Below are 26,975 nucleotides of genomic sequence, written 5' to 3' on the forward strand. Positions count from 1 at the left end.
CTAAAATGGCCTTGAACGCGAGAAAACGCAGCTCAAATGCACTTATATTTTGCTGTATTAGGCACACTCTTGACTAAAAAGGGATAATATCTGTATGATACTTACCCGTATATGAAGTAGCTACGTATATATGGATGTTGAGCATCACATAAAAATCAAATCCACAGGTAGTATAAAGGGTTTTCATGTGTAAGTAGAGGGTCAACATGAAAGTAGTAGTATTTTGTTAAGATACGCAAGGGCAATCGGTAGCGCGAGTTGCCGCTATGCAGGTTGGTTCTCGCCGAAGCGAAGCGAAGGTAAAGAACCATCCGAAGCATAAACTTTCATAGGATTAGTGATTTTACATCAATCAGCAATCAAAGCTCTTCTAACATTTTAGCTATATCAATTTTGCGATACTAGCCAAAGGCCCGCTGAAGCGCGAGCCGTTTGAAAGTAGGTTGGTTTCCATCGAAGCGAAGCGTAGGTCAAGAAACCACCCAAAGTATCGAAAGGTTCGTAGTACATAATGATGTTACGTGCGAGCACGAGCATTGGATTTCAATTGTGCGAAACGCCTAACTCATAGTAAGAAATAGCATGCACCAAGCGAAGCATACTGAGCATAAAGTTATGCTATTCCTGCAAAAAAAGTGATCATGTTTGGTTTTATGTGGTCCAGATCCGTATACTAGAGTATTGATGAAGCAGTAGCGATACTAGTGTCGACAATACTGCAGAAAGCTTACCCATCCGAGAGGAACGAAATGTATTTAGCATGTAATAACGTGCTGGAAAAAGCTCGAATACGTAAATGAGAACAAGCGCACCTCTGACGCTTTTTTTGAAATTCACAGTATTCTTTCATACTAGCCGATCTATCTCGCTACGCTCGATGACGGCGTCGCCCTGCGGGCTCTGGCCGAAGACATTTCAAATCAGAGATAATAAAAATTTGGTATATCAAGTAGGTTTTAAACAATGATTATATTCGATTCGAAGATTTTAAAACAAAAAATAGACTTGAAACTTGATTGAGACGACAGGAGTTGGGAGTTACAGACCAACTTTTTTTATACAGCATTTATATTATATAATACTTCTGGGTAGACAACATTCTCTGTCCGAGTCGCATTTTCTGGCAGTAGAATTGTCATACCATTTGCAGATGTTGCTCTCGAGATGGCAACATAGAGTTGGCCATGTGTGAAAACAGGACTCCTGAGGTCTACAGCGACTTTTCTAAGGGATTGCCCCTGAGACTTGTTGATTGTCATCGCAAAAGACACTTTTACAGGGAACTGTTTCCTAGTCAAAATAAATGGTAATGTACCAGGCAATGTTGATAATGTAAAGCGAGGAATCAACTCTACTGCACCTGACCCTCCGAGGATTTTCACCTTGAGGACATACTGTCCAATTTGCTGAATGATCAGCCTTGTACCATTGCACAAACCTCTTTCAGGGTTGAGGTTTCTCAAGAGCATTACAGGAAGACCTACTTTCAACTCCAAAACTGCTGGCGGCAGCCCTGAAGGCGAAAGGGTTTGCAAATACTCTGAGGGATAGGCTTGGGTCTCCGTGTTGGTCAGATCAGACTGAGCTGTGTCAGCAGAGTACAGAGTGACCTTTTCCCCAATCACGTTCTCCATCACCTTGCTGTTAATAGCATCAACGTTGACGTTCTTTGAACAGAGAATAGCTCTTTCCTTGAAGAAATCACTATTTTGCAGAGGACACTGCAGAACATGCTGAGGATAGATATCTTCAATGAACTGATCAAGATCAGTCATCTGCCTCAAAAAAGAGGGCAAAGCAATGCTGCCAATCATGGATGGTTCATACGACATTTTTCCTATCCAATCTGCAAATTGCCTATCTGTGTCATTGGAGTTGGCAAGTCTCATATTCTCAGTCAGGCTCAGCTTTTGTAATTTGGGCCATAATCTTGACGATTTCAGTGAGGCATTGACGATTTCAGGACGGCCACCTTGCCTAACAACAGGTGGAATTTGAGCAAAATCACCGCCAAGAACAACAGGAATACCACCAAAGGTAACTTCATCACCACGACTACAAATATCACGAAGTGTTCGATCAAAAGCTTCAAAGCAATATCGATGCTGCATTGGCACTTCATCCCAAATTATCAATGATGTCTCTCGAATGAGATCAGCAAGATCATCGTTTTTCTTGATTGCACACACAGACTGCTCGTGGATGTTGAGTGGAATGGCAAAGCGAGAGTGCGACGTACGCCCACCAGGAAGTAGCAAAGCAGCAATGCCAGAGGAGGCAACACAGAGAACAATTTTTCCTTGGCTTCTATAAAAGTGACAAAGAGTATTGTAAATGAAGGTTTTGCCAGTGCCAGCTGGACCTTGCAAAAAGAAATGTGAGCTATTGGTGTTGCTGTTGATGGAGGAGGTGATGGTATCAAATACGTGCTTCTGGGTAGCGTTCATTTGAGCGTACTTTTGCTGGTACGAAAAGGCTTCTTGATCTTGGAGATATGACATTTCATTGAGTATCAATGAATTGCGCTGTATGCCAGTCATTCTGCTTATCAAGCCATTCCAGTTGAAGAGAGGCAAAGGCAAATTGAACTGACCTAGAGATCTGTCTTGTGCACCAAGAGATGTTTGCAACAGATATAAGCCGTAATCAAGACTTCGCGTTCCATGGTAAAATTCAGCGTCAGGTTGCACGCTGAGCAGCAGCGAATACCCTTTTTGCACGATTGCATGCTCAAGATCATCACAGAAACTTTCACAGAATTGATCCCAAATCTGAACAGGCGATACCAATGAGTTGAACATGAGCGCAGAGACAAACATTGAACGCATTGCGTAGCCAGAGGCAAAGGTAGCAGCTTCTTCAAAGGCTCTGGTCCATTCTCCATCATCTTCGATCAAATGCAGCATCATACAGGCCTCGCGAAAGGTGGCGTACTCGTGATTATTGACAGTTCTCAGATGAGAAAACGACATGGCTCCTCTGACAACTGTGAGCAGCAGACGCAGATAATACCTCTCGCCGGCAGCAGGATTGCAGTAATACATGCGCCCAATTGACATTCTACTCGAAGACCTAGGCTTCCACTTTTTTGCATTCTGCTGCCAAGTCATATGTTCAGGGAACTCTTGATAAAGCAACGGTCGAAAACCGGGTTTGCCGTGATTTGCATGGTTGTAATGAAAGTAAGCCATCAAAGTAGAGCGACTCTCTCTCAATACTTTGTCAATTTTCTCCTGTGGCCATTGGGGATCAAAATAAACAGGTTGCTCGTTTTCAAGATGCACAGCAAGTGGAGTAACAGATGGGCTTTCCTCATGCATTGGGAATTCAAACAACCTCCATGCAGCTTCAACAGGACTAATATAACGGCCATTTAGATACTTGGCTACTTCGTTATTCTGAGTTGTTGCTGTGGTAGTGGCATTTGCTGTTTCAGTGGCTGTGGTGGTGGCTGTAGTTTTGAGCGTTGTCTGATCAGAGCCTTTGTAAATATACTTGTTGATGTACTTGATTGCCTGGACGCTACCACATACTTCGACATTTACATGGGCATTGTATTTTTTTGACAAATAAGGGTTGTATGGCACCACCCACTCATTCGTCATGTGGAAATCGCGGTAGACACCCAACTTGTCCTTGACGCGCACCTGATGAGAACGACCATCTCTTCTTCTTCTATAAGTAGGATAACCATCAGCACTGGTCACCGTTACTGGCTGGTAGTTTTTGGGAAATTTCTTTGAGCATACATCATTGCCAAAAGCATCTTGTACCATACACGGAGACTTTGAGTTTAGCTCGCCACATGGGCCATGCATCATATTGCGAGTGATGATTGCATGCAATTCAGGTTCTTCTTCAACATTTGGGATCTCAGCGCAAATGATCTGATCAATCCTCTCTGGCGTATCAAATCTATCTGTTTCTGCATCCAAAAACAATAGCATATGACCGTGAGGGAGACCACGCTTTTGATACTCAATAGTCCTTACAATGCCTTTATAACAGCCAAAGACCTTTCTGTCTTTCAAGTCTTTAAGCAGCTCTCGGTGCTTAAGGTTGAATACTCGAGCAACCAAGTCGGGGCGATCAGCGGCTGTTTGGCCTGGCAACAATTCATCTTGGATCTCCCTCCAGTTTGGGTTGGCAGTAAATGTGATGAATAACGTTGGCTTACCAAAGAATCTAGAGATAGCCATTGCATTTTGATATAGCTGCATCATGAATCGCGGTCCACCAGTGAAGCTACTGGGCAAGATGAACGTCTTTCCCACCTGTTCGAGGTCTGAGTCAGCAGCAGAGGTAGCATCAGCAAGTCCTTTATACACATCAGCGCGAAGATTCGTCTGATTGACTTTGATCCAGTTCAGTTTTGTTTGCTCACAGATTGCCCAGGCATCAATCACATATTGTTGAAATAGACGTCTTGACAAAAAAATGATCTTTGACTCGTTGTTTCTAACATGCAATCGAAATCTGTAGAACACGCCCTGGGTAAGTCGGCTATCTGACACTTGTTGTTGTTGTTGTTGCTCTGCTGGTGTCTCATCTTCTTCGCTCTCAATAATCATGGCATCAGCAGTTTGCGCTGACGATTGCAGTCTTTGGCCCCAATTCCACCCATATTCACCTCTAGGAAAAAGCAAAGCATAATGAAGAGGCATATATGCAGCATGCGTCTCATTGATACGCTTAAACTGGCCTTGAGCCCTGGCCGAGGAATTGCTACGATATGTGATCAAAATATCTCTGAAACTCCTGTCAGAACACTCGTTTGGAATGATGGCAGCAATCTCGTTGACAGTTGGCAGATTTTGAGTGCGTCTGTCCTGGCCAACAACCAATTCCATTTGCATCTGAGGACTGAGCCTGATGTGAGCATTCTCGCTAACACCATCTTGAGCTTGCCTCTCCTCTTCTTCTTTCAGGATTTCGTGAGCATGTTTGTAGATGCTTACAAATGGATTGCCACAAACTACAGGATCAGCAATCATTTCACTCAGTTGCTCAATGATCGTGTCGTCCAATCCTTGATTTCTGGGGTCTGCACAGCGAATCGCAGCGGCATACTCTGGGTCGTAAACGTACAGCTGGCTATACTTTGGCACATTGCTCAAATTTAGTGGTGCTTGCAAGTGATAGAGTTCCCCATGAACACGAACCGGCGTGATGCCGCCTCTCATCTCATTCTCTCTATCCCTTTGGAGCTGCTCAGGCGTAGCATCGGTGCCAAATGATGTAAATGCGAACAAAGTGTTGTATTGTCGCATGTGCTGCAAAAAATGAGAGGATCGAGGATGGCTTCCGTTGATCAAGCTATTTAAAGGCTCGGGAGGCTCTTGCAAAAGGGGCAAGACAGCTCTACCTTTTTTGCAGCAAGCATGAAAGCAGTTGTCGTTTACTCGCTGTTGAACAGCCCTCTCTGCGGCCCAATGCAAAGCTCCACATCCATCACATTGGTTGTCCATTCTGCCCAAATCTGAACGTTGTACTCTTCCAAGTTCTGATACAAACGCTGCAGGTGCTCTTGGTGTTCTTCGATTCGCCAATCTTCTTTGCCTGGCGTAATTTCGCGCTCGTTCCTGAATTTGAGTACAAACAAAATAAACCATTGCGTCTCAGGGTTTTATTAGGCGTTAAAAGCCATTTTACTTACTCGACATGAATCACATTTCCGATAAGCATAGTCTACTGGAAGAGCAGCTCTACAGGTCGTGCAGTGTCTTGTTTGAATAGTAGGAGGCATATTATTACGTACGTATAATAACAAAAAGCAATGTATCAAATTTTTTTTTTGGTGCCTTATATTCTTGGTGGAGGGGCTAAGCCCCCTCCCCCAAACCCCCTCCCCATTGCCGGCTTCGCCGGTGGTTATGCCCTCGTTTGTTCTGGCTTTTAATACTATTAAATTTTAAAAGGATATGATTGGCTTGTCTACTTTTTTTGAATGTTTTACAGTATATATATTAGATAAAAGAAATAGTATCTACGATACAAGAGCCCTTCATACAACGATAGCATGAAGCGATTCGTTATTTCAGAAACAAGCCAGCATCAAATCAAAGCAGCCAGCTATCTCGGTTCACAAAGTCAAAACGTAAGGCATTCACCAAAATATGAAGGCTATGCTACGAAATTGACATTAACTGCTGTATAGATTTCTCTTGTCAAGGTATGCTGATTCTGAAAGAAGGTTTTTGAACATCCTTATTCATAAATAATTTAGTCAGGAATGCCTTTTTCTAGTCTTTTGACCGAGAAGAAAAATAGCAGCATTACCACGATGCTCAACAATCCAAGGCTCTTAAATGCAGCAAATCCGGAAATGATCGAGATGCTGTGCTCCAGCCTCAAGGTATGAAAACTACAGTGATCAAGAATTGGGCATTTTTGTGATGGGGCAAGTAGCTATTATCTCTCTCGTTTGAAGGGCAATTACGGTGTTTATCTTGCATTATGCGCAGAAAGATCCAAAGCTGAACATCTTGTGTAAGATCTATTATTCTTAGACTGTATGATTTCGTTGCTATTACGGTAGTCATACTCATTTTATTCCATCCAATCGCCTAGGTGCCATGATACATTACTTGACAGGTTTGCACGCCCCAAGCACTGCTCACATCGAACAGGGAACGAGCAACTTTACAGAAGGGCTGCCTTCAACTGATCGTTTGAGCACGACACCAGGCATTTCTCAATCAGAGAAGCATACTATTGCCGAACACTGTTTCAAATACAACACAATTGGGGAGATCTTGGATGCTCTGGATAAAGAAGGATCCCACTCTTCACTAGCTGAAAAGGAAAGATTCTTTTGGGTTCAGCAGCGAAGCTTACCTTGGAGCTTTTGCGTAGAGCATCTCATTTATCATTCAAAAATTGTGTTTTATTGGAACAAAAATTATGGACTCTCGAAATAGTAAGTATGTTTTCAACATCTCAGGTGGATGATCTTTGGCTAATTTCAAAGAAAGGGATCTCACGATTTGGTAGAAGGTTATGGATCAAAATTGGGTAAACGATTGCCTGTATGGTACTCTATAAATCATAGCGAGTCAAGCTTCAAAGCTGATGCGAACACTCGATACTTTGATAAGGTTAAAACACTGCCTGCATCAAGTTTAATGTTTTGAATAGACAATTTGAAATACGTTAGGCTCAGGAACAATCAATATCCACTAGGATTAAATCTATTTTTTTATTATAATCAAAATAATGTTGTGTTTACATTCTAAAGACACCAAAGTTTGTCTTTTCGATAGGAGCATTTAAGGATGCACTGATGGCTAAACCAAGGACTGTGCGAGTATCGCGAGGATTGATAACACCATCATCCCATAATCTGGCACTAGAGTAGTAAGGATGACCCTCAGCTTCATACTTTTCACGAATGGGTGCCATGAACTTTTCCTCTTCTTCCTGAGACCAGGATTCTCCCTTCTTTGCTTTACTCTCTCTAGTGATTTGAGCCAACACATTGGCACTTTGTTCACCACCCATGACAGAGATACGAGCATTCTATCAGATTGAGGTTAATGATAATTGCAAATCAAAAAGATCATATCTTTTACTTACAGGCCACATCCACAAGAAACGAGGAGAATAGGCACGACCACACATACCATAGTTACCAGCACCGAAACTACCACCAGTGATAACGGTGAATTTAGGCACCTTGGCACAAGAAACAGCATTGACAAGTTTGGCACCGTTCTTGGCAATACCACCAGCTTCAGCAGAAGAACCAACCATGAAACCAGTGATGTTTTGGAGGAAAACAAGAGGAATACCTCTTTGAGAACACAATTGAATAAAGTGAGCACCCTTCAATGCAGATTCAGAAAAGAGAATACCGTTGTTTGCGACAATACCAACGGGATTGCCATGAATGTGAGCAAAACCTAAACATTCATCATGAGTGACATTTACAAATTTACCAGATCCATACTACTGTTTTACCTGTAACAAGTGTGGTACCATAGTTCTCCTTGAACTCGGCAAATCGACTACCATCAACAATACGAGAAATGATATTCTTACTGTCAAATGGCTTTCTCAAATTGTCACCCACGATACCACCAATTTCATCAGGGGAATACAAGGGCTCTTCGGGCACACGCAAGTCCAACTGAGGCTTCTTAGTTCTGTTCAAAGTACCTACTACTCTACGGGCCAACACGAGAGCATGTTCATCATCCAGAGCGTAGTGATCAGTAACACCAGAAGTCTTACAATGAAGATCAGCACCACCCAAATCTTCAGGGCTAATAACTTCACCAATGGCTGCCTTGACAAGAGGAGGACCAGCCAAGAAAATGGTACCTTGATTCTTGACAATGATACTTTCATCAGCCATGGCTGGTACCTGTATAATCCTGTTTAGTCGTCTGTAACCATGGCAACGGTGAATACAAACTTACATAAGCACCACCGGCAGTACAAGAACCCATCACAGCGGCAATTTGAGGGATGCCTTGAGCAGACATGTTGGCTTGGTTGTAAAAGATGCGACCGAAATGCTCGCGGTCAGGGAAGACATCAGCTTGTCTGGGAAGGTTAGCTCCTCCAGAGTCGACTGTATGTTTATAGGTAGTTGAGTGGAATGTGTTGTATAGATTGGACCTGAATCACTTACCGAGATAGATACAAGGAAGGTTGTTTTCCTTTGCAATTTCCTGAGCACGAAGATGCTTCTTGACTGTGATAGGATAATAAGAACCACCCTAAAGCAAAGCGAAATGATTGTGAGAAAAAGCGCTCGAGTTTTAATTTTATTTTTTCTCATGTTACCTTGACAGTTGGATCATTTGCAACCACCATACACTCCACGCTGGTTTGAACTCAGGTTAGAGATTCCCACGGACCATTTGGTTGTTTTGTTTGATGAAAATCCACTTACCCATTCACGCGTCCAATACCTGTGATAATGCTGCCAGCGGGAACCTCATCATCGTATAGTTCATGACCTGCTAAAGCGGAAAGCTCGAGGAAAGGAGAACTTGTGGCATGACAGTTAAAAATCGCCATCTATGCAGTCGAGACAAATGGGTAGTAACTTACTTGGGATCCAACAAACGATTGATTCTGTATTGATTTACAGTTAACATTCAGATCCAAATGCCTCCATCTTGAACATATTACATACCTATCTCTGGGAAGCATCTTCTTTCTGGACAAATGTCTCTTGCGAGCAGCTTCACCACCACCTAGTGTCCGACAAGACGATGAATTTCCTTGGACATGAACTACTCTAGATGTATCCTCAACTTACCAAGCTTGATCTTTTCTGTAGTCAAGTTCAAATCATCCACCAAGCGTTGCATCCTTTCAGCATTTTCCTAGATCCGACAACGCACATCAATATGGTTGTCATCTGTTTCAAGTCAAGATGCTTACCTTGAAAGAGGCACTGGCAGTTTCGACATTGTTGGGCAAGACAGATGCACTGTCTTCATGGATAGAGTGGAATTGACGAAACACAGAAAAGGAAGCAGGCTTCACTGATCTAGCCAACTGATGGCGAGTGTGTTGAATGATTCTTTGGGATAACATGGTGTAAAAGAGTAAAGAAACAAAGAAAAAGAGGTACCAAAAAGATCAAGATATTTTTTTTATATCAATCCAAGCGTTAGTTTTTCCCACGGCATTAATTGGAGAAGGAACAGAGCTTCTTTAGGCCTTGTAGGGCAAACGTGACACCAGATCTCGAACGCTGGGCTAACAGATGAATATCATCGTCATGGTTTAGAGCAAAGTATCCGGGTCCAGTGTCTGTTATTCGAAAGTAAAGGGCTCAGAACAGTTGCATGAATTCTGTCATCTCATTGGATCACCTCTGGAAATCAAGCTTTGATGGGCTGTAGGAGCCATGGATGGTGAAAAGAACGCATTATGAGTCAAGCTAGCTTATCAAAAGACAGAAACTGTATAGCAGGCTGCTTGGGATTGCCATCGCGTACATGGCTTGAACCATTTTTAAATAGAGATATGTCAAATGAATACAACATTTGGCTTTTGTCAGCATTACATTCGATTATTTATCCCATGTCTTGAGCATTCAATCCTCAGTAGTGCAAACTCCTGCTAACAACGCAAGAGACCAACACTCGCAGAAGCACGCATACACGGTTTATGCAGCATTTAACCTTCTAGCATTGATCTCACTCAACATTGCTATCTGAATGTGCCCTTAAAATGACAGTCAAGAATATCTCATGATAATAAATCCTGCTGCTGCTCTGCTGGGGGATGTCATTTGCCTTTTTTCAACCACCTAAAACAACAAACCATGCCATCTAACTGTCAAGAGATTCGACAAGAACTGATTGAATGCATGCTCAAATCAGACTGCGTGTTAAAGAAGAGAAACACAGTAAAAGAGTGCTTTAAAGAAGAACACAAGGCAGATGTGCCTGATGAATGTCTAAGCATCAAGAAGAGTTTTGCAGAGTGTAAACGTGGCATGGTACAGTAACATCCCCTTGATACATATATGAATCCACAGCACTGACACCAAGCCCTCCTAGATTGATCCTCGTATGCGTATGCGTGGCAACAAGACACAATAATACCACATTTTTGTATCAAACAATAAAGAAAAAGCACTGTTTATTCATTCTGTTCGATATGTGTAATATACAACATCCAAGGTATCCTCTCTTCAATCATCTACAATTTAATCTTCGCCAACAGGTACTTCTTCTTCCAAATAACGAACCAACTTGATTCTCATTTCAGTTACATCATCACCGCGAAGTGTATCACTTACAAAGTGAGTCTCTACTTGCATTTGAACCTACATATCCAGTCGTTTAGTGACCCTGTTTATTTCTTTGAGCACACACAATGATTACCATCTCCAGGGCACCACGCAATACACCACAATACACATTGGAGTACCATAATTCACCTTCTAATGCTTCATCAGGTAGTTCGACGAAATCAGTCAATGGATTCTCATCAAACACAAGCGAGAACTCTTTATTATCGCTTGACCAATTCGTCACTGTGGGCGAAATATTGAGAAACATCTTGAATCCCACCTATTACGATATACTTGTTGGAGCTCGTTCTCGGTCTCTGACATGTCCACCTACCTTGGAGACGGCCTCTGCTGTGTCTCTGAACTCTGAGCAACGACCAATGCCAGATCTGGCCAAGAAATCCTCAATCATACGCTGACCAATGTTGTAACCCCTATATTTAGATAGTGATTTAAGCAATCGTCTCGGTGATATACACATCAGGGCACATTTTACATCTTTTCCAGCTGCTTATTGACTTCTCCATAATCCTCGAAATCCTTGACTAATTGAACCACCATGGAACCATATGTTAGAGTAAAGAGCTCAGCATTCTAAAGGAGTGTATGTGTGATGATGTTTGTTAGAAAGAGCATACATCCACGCGCGTGTTCATCAACGTACAATCTTATCTACTTTGGACTTCCAAACTTCTTCGCCTAGAGCTTTGTATTGTTTCACTGCTGGAGTAGAGGACATGGTGTAAGGTGTGTATATTTATTTTGCTTGAAAAAACAAGGTGTTTAAAGGGGGTGGAAAAGAGAAAAAGAGAGAGAGCGAAATAAAAACTCAATTAGTGTATGTGTGCGAACCCACAGCAAGTGACACTCGAATGATCATCAACCAGCGACTTGCGAAAAGGCATTTGACATTGTATTTACACCCCAATTCACGTTTTGAACAGCTTCCGTGCTTGAATCCATCGGTGTGGGCTCCTGTTCGTCCCTCCAAAATGCAATTTGCGATAGGACATGGCCCTTGACAATTTTGGTGTAAATCCAAGTGAATATCATCATGAAAAATGTTGCTAAACCAAACAAAATGTATCCCACCATCTGAGCATGGCCAATATCTGTGCTTGTCAACACAACAATCAGCTTGACGACAAAGGCGGCGATCAGCAAGAGTCCCCAGGTTACCGTCATAAAGCGCATATCATGACGAAATTTAGCCATGTTGTCGTAGAGATAGTCCAGTCTTTTTCGTCCTGAAGCATGCTTCGTGGTGGACGTAAGGCGCTGATCATCGTTTTTCTGCAAATCCTCGTCTTCAGGTCTTGGCATAACTTGATTAGCCATTTGAAACACTAGTGGCTTGAGCTCGAACGAGCCAATTTTGATGGGGATGACTGAAATAACACAACAGATACCAACGAGCAATGGCACAATGCCTTCGCAAATGGCGCCGGTTTTCTCATCTGGTTCGGCAATAGACTATGATGATAGATGAGAGTGCATGCTATGAAAAAGAACCACCATTGTATTACATACCAAAATGCCGGATACAAGAAAACTGACACCAGCCACACATCCAAGAGGGTCAAACGTACGATCCTTCAACATGCGACTATATGTACACCAACATGAATGCATCTCATGATATGCTGTTGCATTTTACTTACATGACGACAATGGCTAATGGCGGTGCGGATGCTACGATCATGGCTAAAACTTGGCCAATATGAGGTTTCAAAATGTTGTAAATCAATATCGGCAAACCAACACTCCACAAGATGGCTAAAAAGAAGTTGAGTATAGGTCTTCCCTTCATAAAGCTAAAGCTGAATATGTCTTGAAGGTCGCCTAGATCCATTGGAATCTCTTCGTCTCGTCTCTGTGGTGCATATTTGTACTTGCCAATAAACTCATCGCTCTCCTCTTCTTCCTGCTGTTGCTGTGCCTGAGGTTTGATGTTGCTGGGATGTGGCGGCATCACAGTTTCATCAATGGCAGATGAATTCTGCCGACTATCGAGCAGTTTGCCCGAAGATTCAGACCTAATTTGATTATTGTTGCTGTTGAATGGCCAAACCATAGTTTGAGGATGATGCTGAAAGAGAGAGAGAGAGAAGGAAAAAAGATTTGCTGGAAACAAAGAGAACAGCAGTAAAATGAAGGGATCGTCGGCCTATTTATTCTGCCGTGGGTTGCAACTGTAAACAATGGGCTCTTTTGATGGTACATATATTAAATACTTGTTTTCAAATGCAACAAACGCCTTTTGCTCTCTTTTTGCTATGCTTTACCTCATTACTCTGCTAGGGTGCTTTACTACAGCATGGGCGATCACCATCATGAAGCGGTCTGTTCATGCGGAATTCCCGGATTACTCACTGAGATACACACATCCAAATCTATGTGATACAGGCACTAAACAGGTACAACAGAACGGGTCTCATTGTGTGTCCTATCAACTGATAAAGTGGCGATTATATAGACATCTGGCTATTTTGAATTGCCAAGCGGAAAGAACTTTTTCTTTTGGTTCTTTGAGAGCAACAACGACCCTGCTCATGATCCAACATTGCTATGGATCAACGGTGGTCCTGGCTGCTCATCCATGATGGGCTTATTTATGGGCATTGGGTAAATTGCTAGCGAAATGCAAAGCATTGTCTAGTTTAACCATTTATAATATAGACCGTGTCATGCCAATAACAAAGGCGACGGCTTATTGCGCAATTCACAATCATGGAACCAAGTAGCCAACATCATTTATCTCGATCAGGTATATTCAATGACAGTGTGCACACGTTCATTTTCACCAATACATTCTACTAATAGCCTGTCAATTCGGGCTACTCGTATCAGGAAAATACCACAGTGCCTCGCATTAACGATAGCAACACGGCTGCTCATGATGTTTATGTGTTTCTACAGCTATTCTTTAAGGAATTCTCGCGTAAGACCAGCTGTTCATATACACTCAGCAAACAAAACTGATTCTCTTTGTATACCATCATAGAGTTCTCTGAATCGGATTTCCATATTGCTGGTGAATCATGTAAGTTGATGGTCTTCAAATATGCAATCAGTTGGCATTAAAATACATGCTCGACAGATGCAGGGCACTTTTTACCTGCCATTGCAACTGCCATCACAGAGAAAAACGCAGAGACACCGCATTCACCCATTCAGCTAAAGAGCCTCATCATTGGCAATGGATTGACAGACCCTTTGCAACAGTACAAGTATTACAGATCCATGGCCTGCGAAGAATCAGCTTATGGAACCCTTGTGTCGTCCTCTGAAAAATGCGATGAAATAGAATTGCATCAACATGAATGCCAAAAACTGATAGAATCATGCTATAGAAACTCAAACATCACCTCCACTCCATTCGCCGAGAAATCAACAGATACTTGTCTTTTGGCGTCTAAGGTATGCAACGCACTCGTTGTTCAGCCCATCCTGAACGACTTGAAATTAAACATGTACGATATTCGGAAACAATGTCAAAGTAAGATGCAATCAAAACGTTGAGAAACAACCAGAAACTGACACCTCTCGACCTCAATTTGAATATCAGGTGGGCCCTTGTGTTATGATTACTTTGCTGCAGTTAAAACATATCTAGATCGTTCGGACGTTAAAAAGGCATTGGGTGTCAAATCATCCCTTTCGTTCGAATTGTGTAGTCATAAAGTCAACATGGACTTTCAGGTTGCAGGCGACTGGATGAGGCCATATGTCCATCAGATACCCGCTCTATTGAACAGCAACATCTCGCTACTGGCTTATGCTGGGGATGCAGACTTGATGTGCAATTGGAAGGGCGTACGTGCCTGCACCATCAATGTACCTTGGTATGGTCATCTCAAGTACTCTCAACAAGAGGATGCCGATTGGTACTCGAATGGAACGGCTGTTGGTACTATCAGATCAAGTGAATCGTTGACTTTTTTGAGATTGTTTCATGCTGGCCATATGGCACCGTACGATCAACCTCAAGTGACATTGGATATGTTTAGTCGATGGATCTCGGGTAAAATATTATAGGGGAATTACTACTAGTCTTTTTGCTTTAAATCTAATAAAGATTACTGTATACTCACTCCAAGAAAAGATATCTATACTTTCCTAAGTACAAGAATGATGACGAGTTGCTACTTGCATACATTGAATCTTTGCTGTTCTTGTATGTACTTGCCTAAGCGAGCCTTGAAATTGCAACATTGGCATGGCGAATTCAAACAATCAAAATGTATTGCTTTGAAACATGGACAAGCCAGCTTGTCTTTCCATAGAAAACCAATACAAACCCCTTCTTACTAATGTTGCTCAAACAAGGAAATCACCTTGGGGAAGGTACCGAATACTTCTAGTTGGCATGTAAGCTTTTTCCCAGTAGGTTTGAGGGAAAAGTCTGCTAGTAGTGGATCTAATGCATTGGAACCTAGTGCCATTCTATAAAGTATTTCCTGTTCCCAAGCACAACTAATAAAGATGCTCTCACTTGGTATATCTGTTGAGACACAATAATGCAACCTATATCTTTTAAAACACACACTTTAATTCGAAACAAATAATGCGAATACAGATATCAGGTCAACCGGCGCTCATCCATGATGGTTTCAAGGCACGTCTAATTCCCAAACGTATATAAATGTCTAGCGATTGCAGACCCTGTTCTTTTTCATCTAAACGTAAATTCTCTTATAAAGCTCTCAACAAAATGGATTCTCTTGATATGAAAATGCCAGGATTTATGGTCTACTGTGTAGTAGTAGCCTGTCTTGGCTCCTTCAGTAATGGCTGGGTCATTGGTTCCGCCAATGTGCCTGGTGAAGTGACTCATGCTTGCGAAAACGGCGCTGCACATATTGCTAGTGCTGCGTTTCCAGATTGTCTACCTATGAATACAGGTCTCTGGGGCTTTGCTGTTGCCTCTTTCTGTGTGGGTGGTCTCTTTGGTGGTCTCTTTGGTGGCCAAATCCAAACAAAATTCGGTCGTAAAAAGACCATCATTTTCAACAATATGGGCTGGATTGTTGGGGCCTTGTTGATCGGTGTCGCTGTCAATCCTGCCATGTTCATAGTTGGTCGTATTCTTTGTGGTCTTTCTTGTGGCCTTGGTTCACTTTCCACGCCTACCTACGTTGGTGAGATCTCCACTATCAAAGCTCGTGGTACCATGGGTACCTGTAACCAATTTGCCATTGTTATTGGTATCCTACTTGCTTCGGTCATTGGTCTTCCTCTTGCCTACGTCCCTCTTTGGAGAATCAATTATGCTATCGTCGCCATTCCTGCTATTGCTCAATTTTTCTTGATGGCTGGATGTCCTGAGTCTCCTCGTTATCTCATTTCCATCAACCGTATTGAAGAAGCTAGAGAAGCTCTTCAAAGGCTGCGTCCCAATGCCAACATTGATAAAGAGTTCTTTAGTATGGTAGAAGGCCAGTTGGGTCTAGCCGCTGCTGAATCTTTGACCGGCACCGATATCAAGCCTGGATTTGATGAGACTGACTTGAAGGATAACTACAACGAGGAACACATTGAAGATGGCATTGAGCTTACAAAAACACCTACCTCCATAACAGAAGGTCCTGGTGGTGCCGCTGGTGTCCATGATACGTTGGGCATGGTGGGTATCTTTAAGGATCCTCTTATCTGTCGTATTGCTCTCACTGTCATCACGCTCCACATCACTCAACAATTGATTGGTATGAACGCTGTAATGTATTACTCTACTACCATCTTCAACATGTCGTTTGATGCCGAGATGTCCATGTACATGGCTATTGTCACTACTGCTGTCAACTTTGCTTCTACCATCTTGTCCTTGATCTTGATTGACCGTATGGGCCGTCGTCCTTTGCTCTTGATTGCGGAAACCGGCGCTTGTATCTTTTCTGTGCTCTTGATTATCGGCTATGTGTACAATATTGGCGCTCTTTTGATTGTATCTGTCTTTGGTTATGTCGTTTCCTTTGCTATTGGTGTTGGACCCATTCCTTGGATGATGACCTCTGAATTGACACCTGTCTATGCTTCATCTGCTGTCGGTTCTGTCGCTACTGCTGTCAATTGGGCCATGAATTTCTTGATCGGCCAATGTTTCCCTCTTATCTTTGCTGGTATCAAGGGCTACTCATTTGCCATTTTTGCCGGTGTCGCCGCTGCTGCTGTTGCCTTTACTTACTATTGTGTTCCAGAAACCAAGGGTCGTTCAGTTGAAGACATTGTCATGGACTTTGAAGTCAAGAAGGCTGCCTAAGCACTCCTATTTCTTTTATTCTAAATCATTCCTCTATCCATTTTTCATATATACTCCTATACTTCACTTCATCTGTAAATAGCGAATAAAGAAAAGCAAGTTTCTTTTGATAACGTAATTGATTCGCTTGCTTAAACGAATAAAAAAAGTGGACAATTTTTGCCTTTCGCTTTTAGAATCTTATTTAGAGGTACGCCTTGCAACAACTGAATATCACAACTATAAAATGTATAAGATTGAGTGAAAAAATTAGCTAGAATAATTGAGAGTACTTTTCAATTTGCAATCTCGCTGCTATTAGCTTCAGAAGCATCGATTATCATCGTAAAGGCATGTTGCCTGCCAAAAAAAAACATTTAAATGCCGCTCGACATTCTGTCTCAATTCGTTAATTTAAGATCAATTTGCGACTTGATTGAATTATTTTTCAAGATTCGACTATAAAATATGATAATCATCCTATGCTTCTTTAAGCTTTCTTGGAGTGCTTTTCAAGGCGCATCCAATGGTACCCATTAAGATAGATATTTTGAATAAACCTATTGAGCATTTTATGAAAATATGAAAAGAGGTTTCTGGCCAAAATGTCGAAACTTTGCATATGAATGTCTGATAGACGTGGTGTCAGGGGTTGCCTTGGATATATAGAAGCATTTTGATTCAAGATATATCATAGCAAAAGTCTTCATTATCAAGGTCAAAAACGCGATCGTTTGATTTTTGATAAAAACCATGAGGGGTACCTCATGCTTTTTAGTCGAATTTCATCCATGTTTTATTGATCCTCAAAAAGTTGAGCAAAGGCGTCAGAAAGTAACTGCTGGAAGAAAGCAATTGTTTGGTACTATTTTGACAGTTTAAAATGCCTTCTGTCACGAGAAAACACGGCTCAAATGCATCCAAATTACCCTATGTTTTCCATTTATTTGAGTCATAAGAGGTAATGCAAGTATGCTGTTTACTTGAATCGGAAATTTTCTCGTCAAAACAGACGTAGAGCATCCTGGAAACGTGAGGTCGACAGCTCCAGATCAGTTTGGAATGATTTCTAGTGCTTGCAAACAGTTGAAAGATGAAATATTAGTACAATATTGGATGATAAAGTATTTTGAAGTAAAGTTTGAAAGAAGATCAGCATTTTAGCTTTTGGGAGCTCAAGCCGTCTGTCAAAAAACGTGTCAGACTATCTTCCCCTCATTTTGAGATCGAGAATGGATAAACTATTACGAGAAGTATTAGGTAAACTTCATTTGCACACACTCAAAGGATATTGATGCGGCCAACGTTGATAAATGTTAGCACGGTTAATTTGTCTATCAAGTAGCTTATTTAATGCGCAGTTATCCGTCAATATAGACAAGGTATACACATACTTTATCCCATGTTTGCTGAACAAACAAGGTTGATCCCCGTATTCAACTACAGGCGGTGGTTTAAAGCATCTAAATATGGTTTGAAACATGCAATGTCAATAAAATGATCTATAGGGGTGCCCTGAATTTTGAATTACATACACAAGTGTCTCTAAAAACCTAGTAATTCGACCATTGCATGCACATGCGACTCTTGCGCCAAAAACAAGGAGCATTCAACTATTAAAGGGAACACTTGCTGAGAATTTTCATTGTTGGAAATTCAAGTTAAATGTCGGGGAAACAGGGCAAATTCCAACATACAAGATGGTTACACTTTTTCTCCAGGGTTGCCAGTGGCTCTGTTGCATGTGCCCAGAAAATCAGAAACATTACATTTCTCATATTAATCAAGGCTTGTATCGACTGAAAACATGATGCATAAATCGACATTTTATTCAGATAAAAGCACATTTTCTTTTGTTTGCATGCTATCTATAGGGATTTGGCTGATATGTCTCCACATTTAGAGCGGAAGCACCGTTTAAAACCGGGAGAATTTCCCGTATACAAGCGATGTGCCTAAAGTTGAGCCGTAATTTTCGTGTATACGTCACAAGAGCACCATTGAAGTTCTCTTAAATATGGACCTTTCCCTTCAATATTTACCCCACAAAACACAAACAACCACCCCTTTCCTCCACTCTGACTTTTTCCTAGTCGCTTTCTTTTTTCTTTTTTTTTTATATATTAAAAATGTATCGCTTATCAGCACTCAATAGAGTGTCTAACGCAATTAGACCCTCTATCAAGACCATCCCTCGAGTTGCTCGTCAATCAGTTGTACGTGCTTCCGTTGCACCTTTCCATACCAACAAAGCTCGTTTCGCTGCACCCGAGACAAACGATGGTTTCTTGCATGGAAACTCTGCCAACTATATCGAGGAAATGTACGAAGCCTGGTTAAAGGAGCCCTCCTCTGTGCATTTATCTTGGCAAGTGTATTTCAAAAACATGGCTAACGGTGTCTCTCCTGGCCAAGCATACACTCCTCCCCCTACTTTAGTGCCCTCTGCCAGTGCTCGTTTGCCTGTCTTGCCCGGTGATGGTATTGCTGGTGCCAGTGGTTCCTCTGAAGTCATTGACCACATGAAGATCCAACTCTTGTCCAGAGCTTATCAAGTGCGTGGTCATCACATTGCCAACTTGGATCCCTTGGGTATTCAACATGCTGATCTCAACTCATCCACCCCTCCCGAATTAGAGCACACTTACTACGGTTTCAAGGATAGCGATCTCGACAGAACTTTCACCATTGGTCCTGGTATTTTGCCTGCTTTCACCAAGTCTGGCGCCACTCTCACTCTTCGTGAAATCATCTCTCACTTGAAGAAGATTTACTGTAAGTATATTTGATTAAGTAGCGAGGCGGTGGAGGAAGGCAAAGGGAAGGAAGGGAACCATAATTAACTCAATTCTATCATATAGGTGGTTCCATCGGTGTTGAGTACATTCATATTCCTGATCGTGCTCAATGTGATTGGATTCGTGAACGCATTGAAACCCCCGAGCCTTTCAAGTATTCCGTTGAGGAGAAGCGTGTTATTCTGGATCGTTTGACTTGGTCTGACAGTTTCGAGCGTTTTGTTGCCTCCAAGTATCCTTCCGAGAAGCGTTTCGGTCTTGAAGGTGGTGAGACTTTGATCCCTGGTATGAAGGCCATGGTAAGTTGCTATTTAGCTTGAGAGAAGCATGTATTGAAAAGGTTGACTTTTGTAGATTGATCGCTCCGTTGATCTTGGTGTTGAATCCATTGTCATTGGTATGCCTCATCGTGGTCGTCTCAACGTCCTTTCCAACGTTGTCCGCAAGCCCAATGAATCCATTTTCTGTGAATTCAGCGGTGCTCTTGAGCCCTCTGAAGAAGGTTCTGGTGATGTCAAGTACCATCTTGGTATGAACTATGTCCGTCCTACTCCCTCTGGTAAGCGTGTTCACCTTTCCTTGGTTGCCAACCCCTCTCACTTGGAAGCTGTTGATCCCGTTGTTCTCGGTAAGACCCGTGCTCTTCAATACTATGGCAAGGACCCTAACGGTGATCACTCCATGGCTGTCTTGATTCATGGTGATGCTGCTTTCGCTGGTCAAGGTATTGTCTATGAAACCATGGGTTTCCATGACTTGCCCTCTTACTCTACTGGTGGTACCATCCACGTCGTTGTCAACAACCAAATTGGTTTCACCACTGATCCTCGTTACGGTCGCTCCACTCCTTACTGTACTGATATTGCCAAGTCTATCAATGCTCCCATCTTCCACGTCAACGGTGATGATGCTGAAGCCGTTACCTATGTCATGCAATTGGCTGCTGACTGGCGTCAAACCTTCCACAAGGACGTTGTCATTGATTTGGTCTGTTACCGTAAGCACGGCCACAACGAAACTGATCAACCCATGTTCACCCAACCTCGCATGTACGAGGCCATTGCCAAGCAAAAGCCTGTTGCTCAGATCTACGAGACTCAATTGAAGGAAGAAGGCTCTCTTACTGACAGCGATATCAAGGAAAACAAGAAGCGTGTCTGGGATATCCTTGAAGACAGCTACTCTCGTAGCAAGGACTACAAGCCTACTTCCAGTGAATGGCAATCCAGTTCATGGCCTGGATTCAAGTCTCCCAAGGAATTAGCCGAAGAGAACTTGCCTCATTATCCCACTGGTGTTCCTCTTGAAACCCTCCAAACTGTTGGCAAGGCAATGAGCACCCTCCCTCACAACTTCAACATTCATCGCAACCTGAAGCGTATTCTTCAAAACCGCGAAAAGTCCTTGAACGAAGGTAAGGACATTGATTGGTCTACTGCTGAAGCTTTGGCTTGGGGTTCTCTCCTCACTGAAGGCAAGCACATCCGTATCTCTGGTCAAGATGTTGAGCGTGGTACCTTCTCTCAACGTCATGCCGTTCTCCACGACCAAAAGGATGGCAGCAAGTACACTCTCTTGAACCACATCAGCCCTGAACAAGGTGCTCTCTCCATCTCCAACTCTTCTTTGTCTGAATATGGTGTTCTTGGTTTCGAATTGGGTTACTCTCTCGTCAACCCTGACTCTCTCGTTGTCTGGGAAGCTCAATTCGGTGATTTTGCCAACACTGCTCAAGTTATTGTCGATCAATTCTTGGCTGCTGGTGAGCAAAAGTGGCTCCAACGCACTGGCCTGGTGTTGTCTCTTCCTCACGGTTATGACGGCCAGGGCCCTGAACACTCTTCCTCCAGAATCGAGCGTTATTTGCAACTCTGTGATGACAACCCATACGTCTACCCCTCTGCCGAGAAGTTGTCTCGCCAACATCAAGATTGCAACATGCAAGTTGTCTATGCCTCCACTCCCTCTCAATACTTCCACGTCTTGCGTCGTCAAATCTGCCGTCAATTCCGTAAGCCTTTGATCATGCCCTTCTCCAAGTCTTTGCTCCGTCATCCCCTTGCCAAGTCCAACTTGGAGGAATTGACCGGTGAGACCCACTTCCAACTCTACTTGCCTGAAGAGCATCCTGAGCATCTCGTTGAGCCCGAGAAGATCACCAAGCACATCATGTGTACCGGTCAGGTCTATTACGCTCTCTTGAAGGCTCGTGAACAAAACAAGATCAACGATGTCGCCATCTCTCGTATCGAACAACTCAACCCCTTCCCTTATGAGCAAGTCAAGGAACATGCTGACAAGTATCCTAACGCTGAGATTGTCTGGTGTCAAGAAGAACCCTTGAACATGGGTGTCTGGCAACACGTCCAACCTCGTATCACTACCTCCTTGTCTCAAACCGAACATCATGCTGGTAAGTCTCCTCGTTATGCTGGTCGTGCTCCTTCTGCCTCTGTCGCTACTGGTAATAAGAAGAAGCATTTCCAAGAAGAATACGGTCTCTTAAGTAAGGCTTTGACTGGTGAGGTCCTCAAGCCCAAGGAGATCACTCAAGGTGTCCCCATCTTTTAAGCAACCCTGATTTGAAGAAACCTAGTATACAACGGATGTAGTTATTTCTTGATCATTTCCAATTAGAATCTCTCTTTCTGTATATTCGTTTTATTCTATTCGATCCACTTTAAATTTTATCATAATTATTCATTAAAATATCAAAAAATTGGAAAACAATGAGTATTAATTCATTAATGCATTTCAATGCGCGGGAAATAATCTTAACTGGCTCGTGTAGCATGGAAATAGACTTTTTATCCGTGTACTGGATCTTATTTCCCTTGGGTACGAGGTACAGGGCAACTCAGGCACACCCAATGAGTTTCTGATCTAGCCAATGGCAACGGCTGAATGAATCATTAGTAACATGAAACCACCTTAATCGGTGCTATTAAGATGATATATAAAGGTCTCCAATCTGTATAACTTCCACAGCCTTGCGATTTCGGCCGCTTATATATGTATCAAGCAGACAGAAAAAACTTGATCTTGCCATGTTTAGAATATATCATGTGTTGTATTAAGGTATATAATGTGCAAGGGAAACTATCGCGTGGCACAACAGTTGCTAAGCGAATAAAACCAATAAAGCAAAATTGCATACAGAGATCCAAGCACAGTACTCTGACCAAGAAGCACACCTACGTCGACAGTGCTAGATTACATATAACCACACTCATTTCATACAAGCAAACTATAGCGTTCAATATGAAATTCCATAGAGTATACAGCATTACACAAATCTATTTGTTTGGAGTGATGTTGCACACACAACACTGTTCTTCTCTTTCCTTGATGAAATGAATAACATGATTTGTAGAATAGGATAAACTATTGGAATAGAAAGCATTAAGGAAAAAATCTCCCAAAGGATCTTTGTTTGTCTATATCAAACAATAGAGAATGACGCAAATCGAGAAATCCATCCCTTATTTCTTGGGTCAAGTTGCATTTTCAACTCGTCTTGATCCCGTTTCTTTTTCTTTTCTCTCTTTTCCCTTTTTTTTTTTTTTTTTTTGTAAACATCCCTCCATACACATCTATACAAATCATGGTAAGTTGAAATTATATTCATCAAAAGGAAGCACATGTGTTGATGCCATGCATAGACTGGTTCAACACTTACTGATGCTGAGATCAACCACTGGCAAGCCAAGTTCGAGTCTCTTACAAAGGGTAATGGAATGACTGCAGAGACCTTGAAGGAAATCTACAAGACTGCCGGTATCAAGGTTACTGATGCTGAAATCAATTCTCAGGTAAAGAATCATCATGTCCTAAAATCCCTGAAAGCGGAACATTTCTCACCATCTGGAAACCATTAGATCCGTGCTGCTGATGCAAAGGGCCATGGTAAAGTTGATTTTGATGACTTTTTAGCCGTCATGACCAAGGTAAAAGAAGAGCAGCCCCTTGGGAATAGAAGCCCTTACATCTTGGGTTCTTACGTTTCTATATTTTTTTTTACTAGCAACACGATACCAATGCTGAAGAGGGTATTCTAAAGGTTTTTGATATGCTTGATACCGATAATGATGGCCAACTCACTGGCGAGGATTTAAAGCGCGGTGTTTCTTTGTTTGGTAACATTTTACCATCTGAAAAAAAAAAACTCACACCACAATATATTGATCTATCTGATTTACCTAGGCAATTCTGTTACTGAGGCCGATGTTGAAGAGATGATGGCATCTGCAGATGTTGATGGTGATGGTTTGATCAACTATGAAGAGTTCTTGAAAGTCATGGTAAGTAGCAACCTTGTTATACACAGGATCCACCTCATTGTGTTTGTGCTTGTGTAGACGCCCTCCAAGGTCAACGGACAATCTTTGTTTTAAATTTGATTTACTTGCACTAGTGCTGCATTGTGTGATCTCTCAATAAATTTTATATCTTTCTCCTCTACATGAATATGCATTATGATAATGGCTTATCCTCAAAATGTCATGAGATCCATGATAGTAGTATTAAATCCTGTTAGACCAGAGTGTTCATAGCACATGATGATTTTCATCCGGCTTGGAGCGATTAACAGTTGGGCTCCAGCTCGCTCATCAAGTATGCACATATTGAGAAGCTCCATCACTCGTAACACCCAGATTTCATAACAAAACTTGATACACAGCAAGACCACTGCCTTGCCTGATATAATTCAATGACCTAAACAACGCAAACGCCTTATATAATTAGCACAAATTGTTTTTTTATTTGCAAAATCATTATACGGTGATTTAGATGTGGGGGCCTGCATTGCAAGTTTCAGGGCTAGCTTCATCTTGGAACGTCTTGAAGTTGTTTACAAACATTTCAGCAACACTAGTGAGAGAAGTCTGGAAATCATCAGGAACGCCTTGCCAAGCCTTTCTGGGATGCAAGATTTCATCAGGAACACCCTCTACAGCAGTTGGAATAGCGAGACCAAAGACCTCATAAGTTTCAAATTGACCTTGAGCCAAAGTACCCTTATGGATAGCATCCAAGATGGCACGCGTGTATTTGAGGGGACAGCGCTTGCCTCCGTTCTTGGCCGAATTACCCACCCAGCCTGTATTGATCAACCAGGCGTCAGCTGCATGAGCGCTCATCTTTTCAGCAAGCATGGTAGCATACTTTTGAGGATGCAAGACAAGGAAAGGTGCACCAAAGCAAGCACTGAATGTAGGTGTAGGCTCTACAATGCCGTCTTCTGTACCTGCTACCTTGGTAGTGTAGCCACTGATGAAATGGTACATGACTTGGCTAGGGGTCAGCTTGGAAACAGGTGGAATCACACCAAAGGCATCGCAGGTCAAGAGAATAATGTTCTTGGGATGGCCACCAATGCAAGGAATCTTTGCATTGGGAATAAAGTCTGAAAGAATAAGCATAGTGTTAGTATATCAAGCAAGTCTACATCATGTTGATTTTTGTATTATACCAATGGGATAGGCACAGCGCGTGTTCTCGGTCAAGAAATCATCTTCGTAATCCACTTGGCGAGAATCTTCATTCAGGACCACGTTCTCAAGTACAGAACCAAATCGAATGGCATTGTAGATCTCTGGCTCCTTCTCTGCAGATAAGTCAATGCATTTAGCATAGCAGCCACCCTCAATGTTAAAAATGCCTGTATCACTCCAGCAGTGCTCATCGTCTCCAATTAAACGACGTTTGGGATCTGCACTAAGCGTAGTTTTGCCAGTACCTGTTTGTTTATCATGCATGGTTTTAGAACAAATTTCTCTCACGGTATGATTATATTTAGCCTCGCTATTTACCAGATAGACCAAAGAAAAGTGAAACGTCGCCATCAGGACCTTCATTAGCAGATGAATGGAGCGATAGAACACCAGCTTTGGGCATCAAATAATGCATGACGGTAAAGACCTGTTGTATGATGATCAGTATGGGCACCCTGGATCAGACCTCAATACACACTTACACCCTTTTTCATTTCACCAGCATACTCAGAACCGAGAATCACCATTTCTTGACGCTTGAAGTTGACCGAGATGGAAGTGGTTGAGGTCATACCCGTGGTATAACGATTTGCAGGGAATTCACCAGCATTGAAGATGGTAAAATCAGGGGTACCGAAGTCCTCCAACTCTTCTTCAGTGGGTCTGATCAACATGTTGCGCATGAACAAGATGTGATAAGCTCTGGAAGCAATTACTCTGATCTTTTTGCGATACTTGGGATCCCAACCAGCATAGCCATCAAAGACGTATAAACGAGGATGGGTGTTCAAGTAGTCAATAGCACGTTCACGATTGATCAAAAAGACTCGTTCGCTCATTTTGGTATTGACAGGCCCCCACCAGATGTCTTTGCTAGTAGCTTCCTCCTCGACGATACGTTTGTCATTAGGACTTCTACCTGTCTTTTTGCCAGAGTAAGAGCATAGGGCGCCAGTGGATGAGATGACAGTGCCCATTTCATGTGTCAATGCTTCTTCGTAGAGCACTGCGACAGATGGATTGTGCTTGATAGTGACCTATACATATCGCGTAAGCATTGGCTGTTGTTGTTGGTGTGAGTTTGTAAGCTCTCTACTTGCCTTATCATAATCAATACCAGCCATGGTGTGCAAATCTTCTTCCACCTTTGTATGAACGCCAGGAGAGCCAGGTCTTGAGGAACCAGGTCTACCAGGTGAACCAGGACGATAGCCAGCAGTCATTTGTAAATGTAAATGTGTTGTAGAGAACAAGAAGAAAGAGGGAAAAAATAAACTGACCTCTCGAGTTGCTTTATATTTGTAAATAAACACAAATGGAGGGGTTCTCCTGGATTTGTTGATGGTTCTACATGAATTGACGTCGTTTGGATCCAAACGTTGAAACGGCTTGAATTCTCTCACTGTTCCCACGTGATATTAAATCTCTCATTTGCATGAAATTTGAAATTGACCACACAGCTAATCTGAGCATGGAGAATAAACAAACATGTAGACATGATAAAATTAAGGTATTTTTCGTTTTATATATATATATTCATCTAGTGTAGGTGAATATTATCATCAAGATGTTGTTGTTGTTGTTGTTGTAAGTAAGAAAGTGTCATAAATAAAATAAAATAAAAAGTGTGATTGTTTGTAAATTAGAGAAAAGAAAAGGGCTTATATAATGAGGTATATATA

General features: G+C 42.2%; 11 protein-coding genes across 11 annotated transcripts; 6 read left to right on the forward strand and 5 right to left on the reverse strand.

Annotated features, from left to right (window-relative positions):
- Positions 1-1,055: 1,055 nt before the first annotated feature.
- On the reverse strand, positions 1,056-5,612 carry ATC70_009713 (uncharacterized protein; the record flags this gene model as incomplete). The annotated part of the gene is made up of 1 exon (XM_064828941.1): positions 1,056-5,612. The coding sequence occupies one exon, from the start codon at positions 5,610-5,612 to the stop codon at positions 1,056-1,058; it is 4,557 nt and encodes a 1,518-aa protein (XP_064686143.1).
- Positions 5,613-6,019: 407 nt separating this feature from the next.
- On the forward strand, positions 6,020-6,920 carry ATC70_009714 (uncharacterized protein; the record flags this gene model as incomplete). Its single annotated transcript, XM_064828942.1, has 5 exons — positions 6,020-6,097; positions 6,158-6,172; positions 6,227-6,355; positions 6,465-6,489; positions 6,571-6,920. The coding sequence occupies 5 exons, from the start codon at positions 6,020-6,022 to the stop codon at positions 6,918-6,920; spliced, it is 597 nt and encodes a 198-aa protein (XP_064686144.1).
- Positions 6,921-7,224: 304 nt separating this feature from the next.
- On the reverse strand, positions 7,225-9,552 carry ATC70_009715 (uncharacterized protein; the record flags this gene model as incomplete). Its single annotated transcript, XM_064828943.1, has 11 exons — positions 7,225-7,518; positions 7,576-7,901; positions 7,960-8,365; positions 8,421-8,575; positions 8,636-8,723; positions 8,791-8,830; positions 8,900-8,998; positions 9,061-9,084; positions 9,146-9,206; positions 9,272-9,338; positions 9,397-9,552. The coding sequence occupies 11 exons, from the start codon at positions 9,550-9,552 to the stop codon at positions 7,225-7,227; spliced, it is 1,716 nt and encodes a 571-aa protein (XP_064686145.1).
- A 736-nt stretch (positions 9,553-10,288) lies between these two features.
- Positions 10,289-10,568, forward strand: ATC70_009716 (uncharacterized protein; the record flags this gene model as incomplete). The annotated part of the gene is made up of 2 exons (XM_064828944.1): positions 10,289-10,465; positions 10,527-10,568. The coding sequence occupies 2 exons, from the start codon at positions 10,289-10,291 to the stop codon at positions 10,566-10,568; spliced, it is 219 nt and encodes a 72-aa protein (XP_064686146.1).
- Positions 10,569-10,675: 107 nt separating this feature from the next.
- ATC70_009717 (uncharacterized protein) lies at positions 10,676-11,501 on the reverse strand (the record flags this gene model as incomplete). The annotated part of the gene is made up of 5 exons (XM_064828945.1): positions 10,676-10,795; positions 10,854-11,042; positions 11,097-11,196; positions 11,259-11,356; positions 11,427-11,501. 5 exons carry the CDS (start codon positions 11,499-11,501, stop codon positions 10,676-10,678), a joined length of 582 nt encoding a protein of 193 aa, XP_064686147.1.
- Positions 11,502-11,641: 140 nt separating this feature from the next.
- ATC70_009718 (uncharacterized protein) lies at positions 11,642-12,836 on the reverse strand (the record flags this gene model as incomplete). Its single annotated transcript, XM_064828946.1, has 3 exons — positions 11,642-12,235; positions 12,293-12,368; positions 12,424-12,836. 3 exons carry the CDS (start codon positions 12,834-12,836, stop codon positions 11,642-11,644), a joined length of 1,083 nt encoding a protein of 360 aa, XP_064686148.1.
- A 259-nt stretch (positions 12,837-13,095) lies between these two features.
- Positions 13,096-14,800, forward strand: ATC70_009719 (uncharacterized protein; the record flags this gene model as incomplete). Its single annotated transcript, XM_064828947.1, has 7 exons — positions 13,096-13,179; positions 13,239-13,387; positions 13,442-13,529; positions 13,586-13,703; positions 13,767-13,805; positions 13,863-14,261; positions 14,331-14,800. The coding sequence occupies 7 exons, from the start codon at positions 13,096-13,098 to the stop codon at positions 14,798-14,800; spliced, it is 1,347 nt and encodes a 448-aa protein (XP_064686149.1).
- A 676-nt stretch (positions 14,801-15,476) lies between these two features.
- Positions 15,477-17,021, forward strand: ATC70_009720 (uncharacterized protein; the record flags this gene model as incomplete). The annotated part of the gene is made up of 1 exon (XM_064828948.1): positions 15,477-17,021. One exon carries the CDS (start codon positions 15,477-15,479, stop codon positions 17,019-17,021), a length of 1,545 nt encoding a protein of 514 aa, XP_064686150.1.
- A 2,108-nt stretch (positions 17,022-19,129) lies between these two features.
- ATC70_009721 (uncharacterized protein) lies at positions 19,130-22,369 on the forward strand (the record flags this gene model as incomplete). Its single annotated transcript, XM_064828949.1, has 3 exons — positions 19,130-19,775; positions 19,862-20,097; positions 20,153-22,369. 3 exons carry the CDS (start codon positions 19,130-19,132, stop codon positions 22,367-22,369), a joined length of 3,099 nt encoding a protein of 1,032 aa, XP_064686151.1.
- A 1,033-nt stretch (positions 22,370-23,402) lies between these two features.
- Positions 23,403-24,192, forward strand: ATC70_009722 (uncharacterized protein; the record flags this gene model as incomplete). The annotated part of the gene is made up of 6 exons (XM_064828950.1): positions 23,403-23,405; positions 23,461-23,610; positions 23,677-23,745; positions 23,823-23,934; positions 24,002-24,099; positions 24,157-24,192. 6 exons carry the CDS (start codon positions 23,403-23,405, stop codon positions 24,190-24,192), a joined length of 468 nt encoding a protein of 155 aa, XP_064686152.1.
- Positions 24,193-24,585: 393 nt separating this feature from the next.
- On the reverse strand, positions 24,586-26,516 carry ATC70_009723 (uncharacterized protein; the record flags this gene model as incomplete). Its single annotated transcript, XM_064828951.1, has 5 exons — positions 24,586-25,205; positions 25,272-25,538; positions 25,612-25,720; positions 25,776-26,330; positions 26,394-26,516. 5 exons carry the CDS (start codon positions 26,514-26,516, stop codon positions 24,586-24,588), a joined length of 1,674 nt encoding a protein of 557 aa, XP_064686153.1.
- Positions 26,517-26,975: the final 459 nt, after the last annotated feature.

The sequence above is a fragment of the Mucor velutinosus genome, assembly GCF_035048745.1.
Source record: "Mucor velutinosus strain NIH1002 chromosome Unknown tig00001563, whole genome shotgun sequence".
Lineage (NCBI taxonomy): Eukaryota > Fungi > Mucoromycota > Mucoromycetes > Mucorales > Mucoraceae > Mucor > Mucor velutinosus.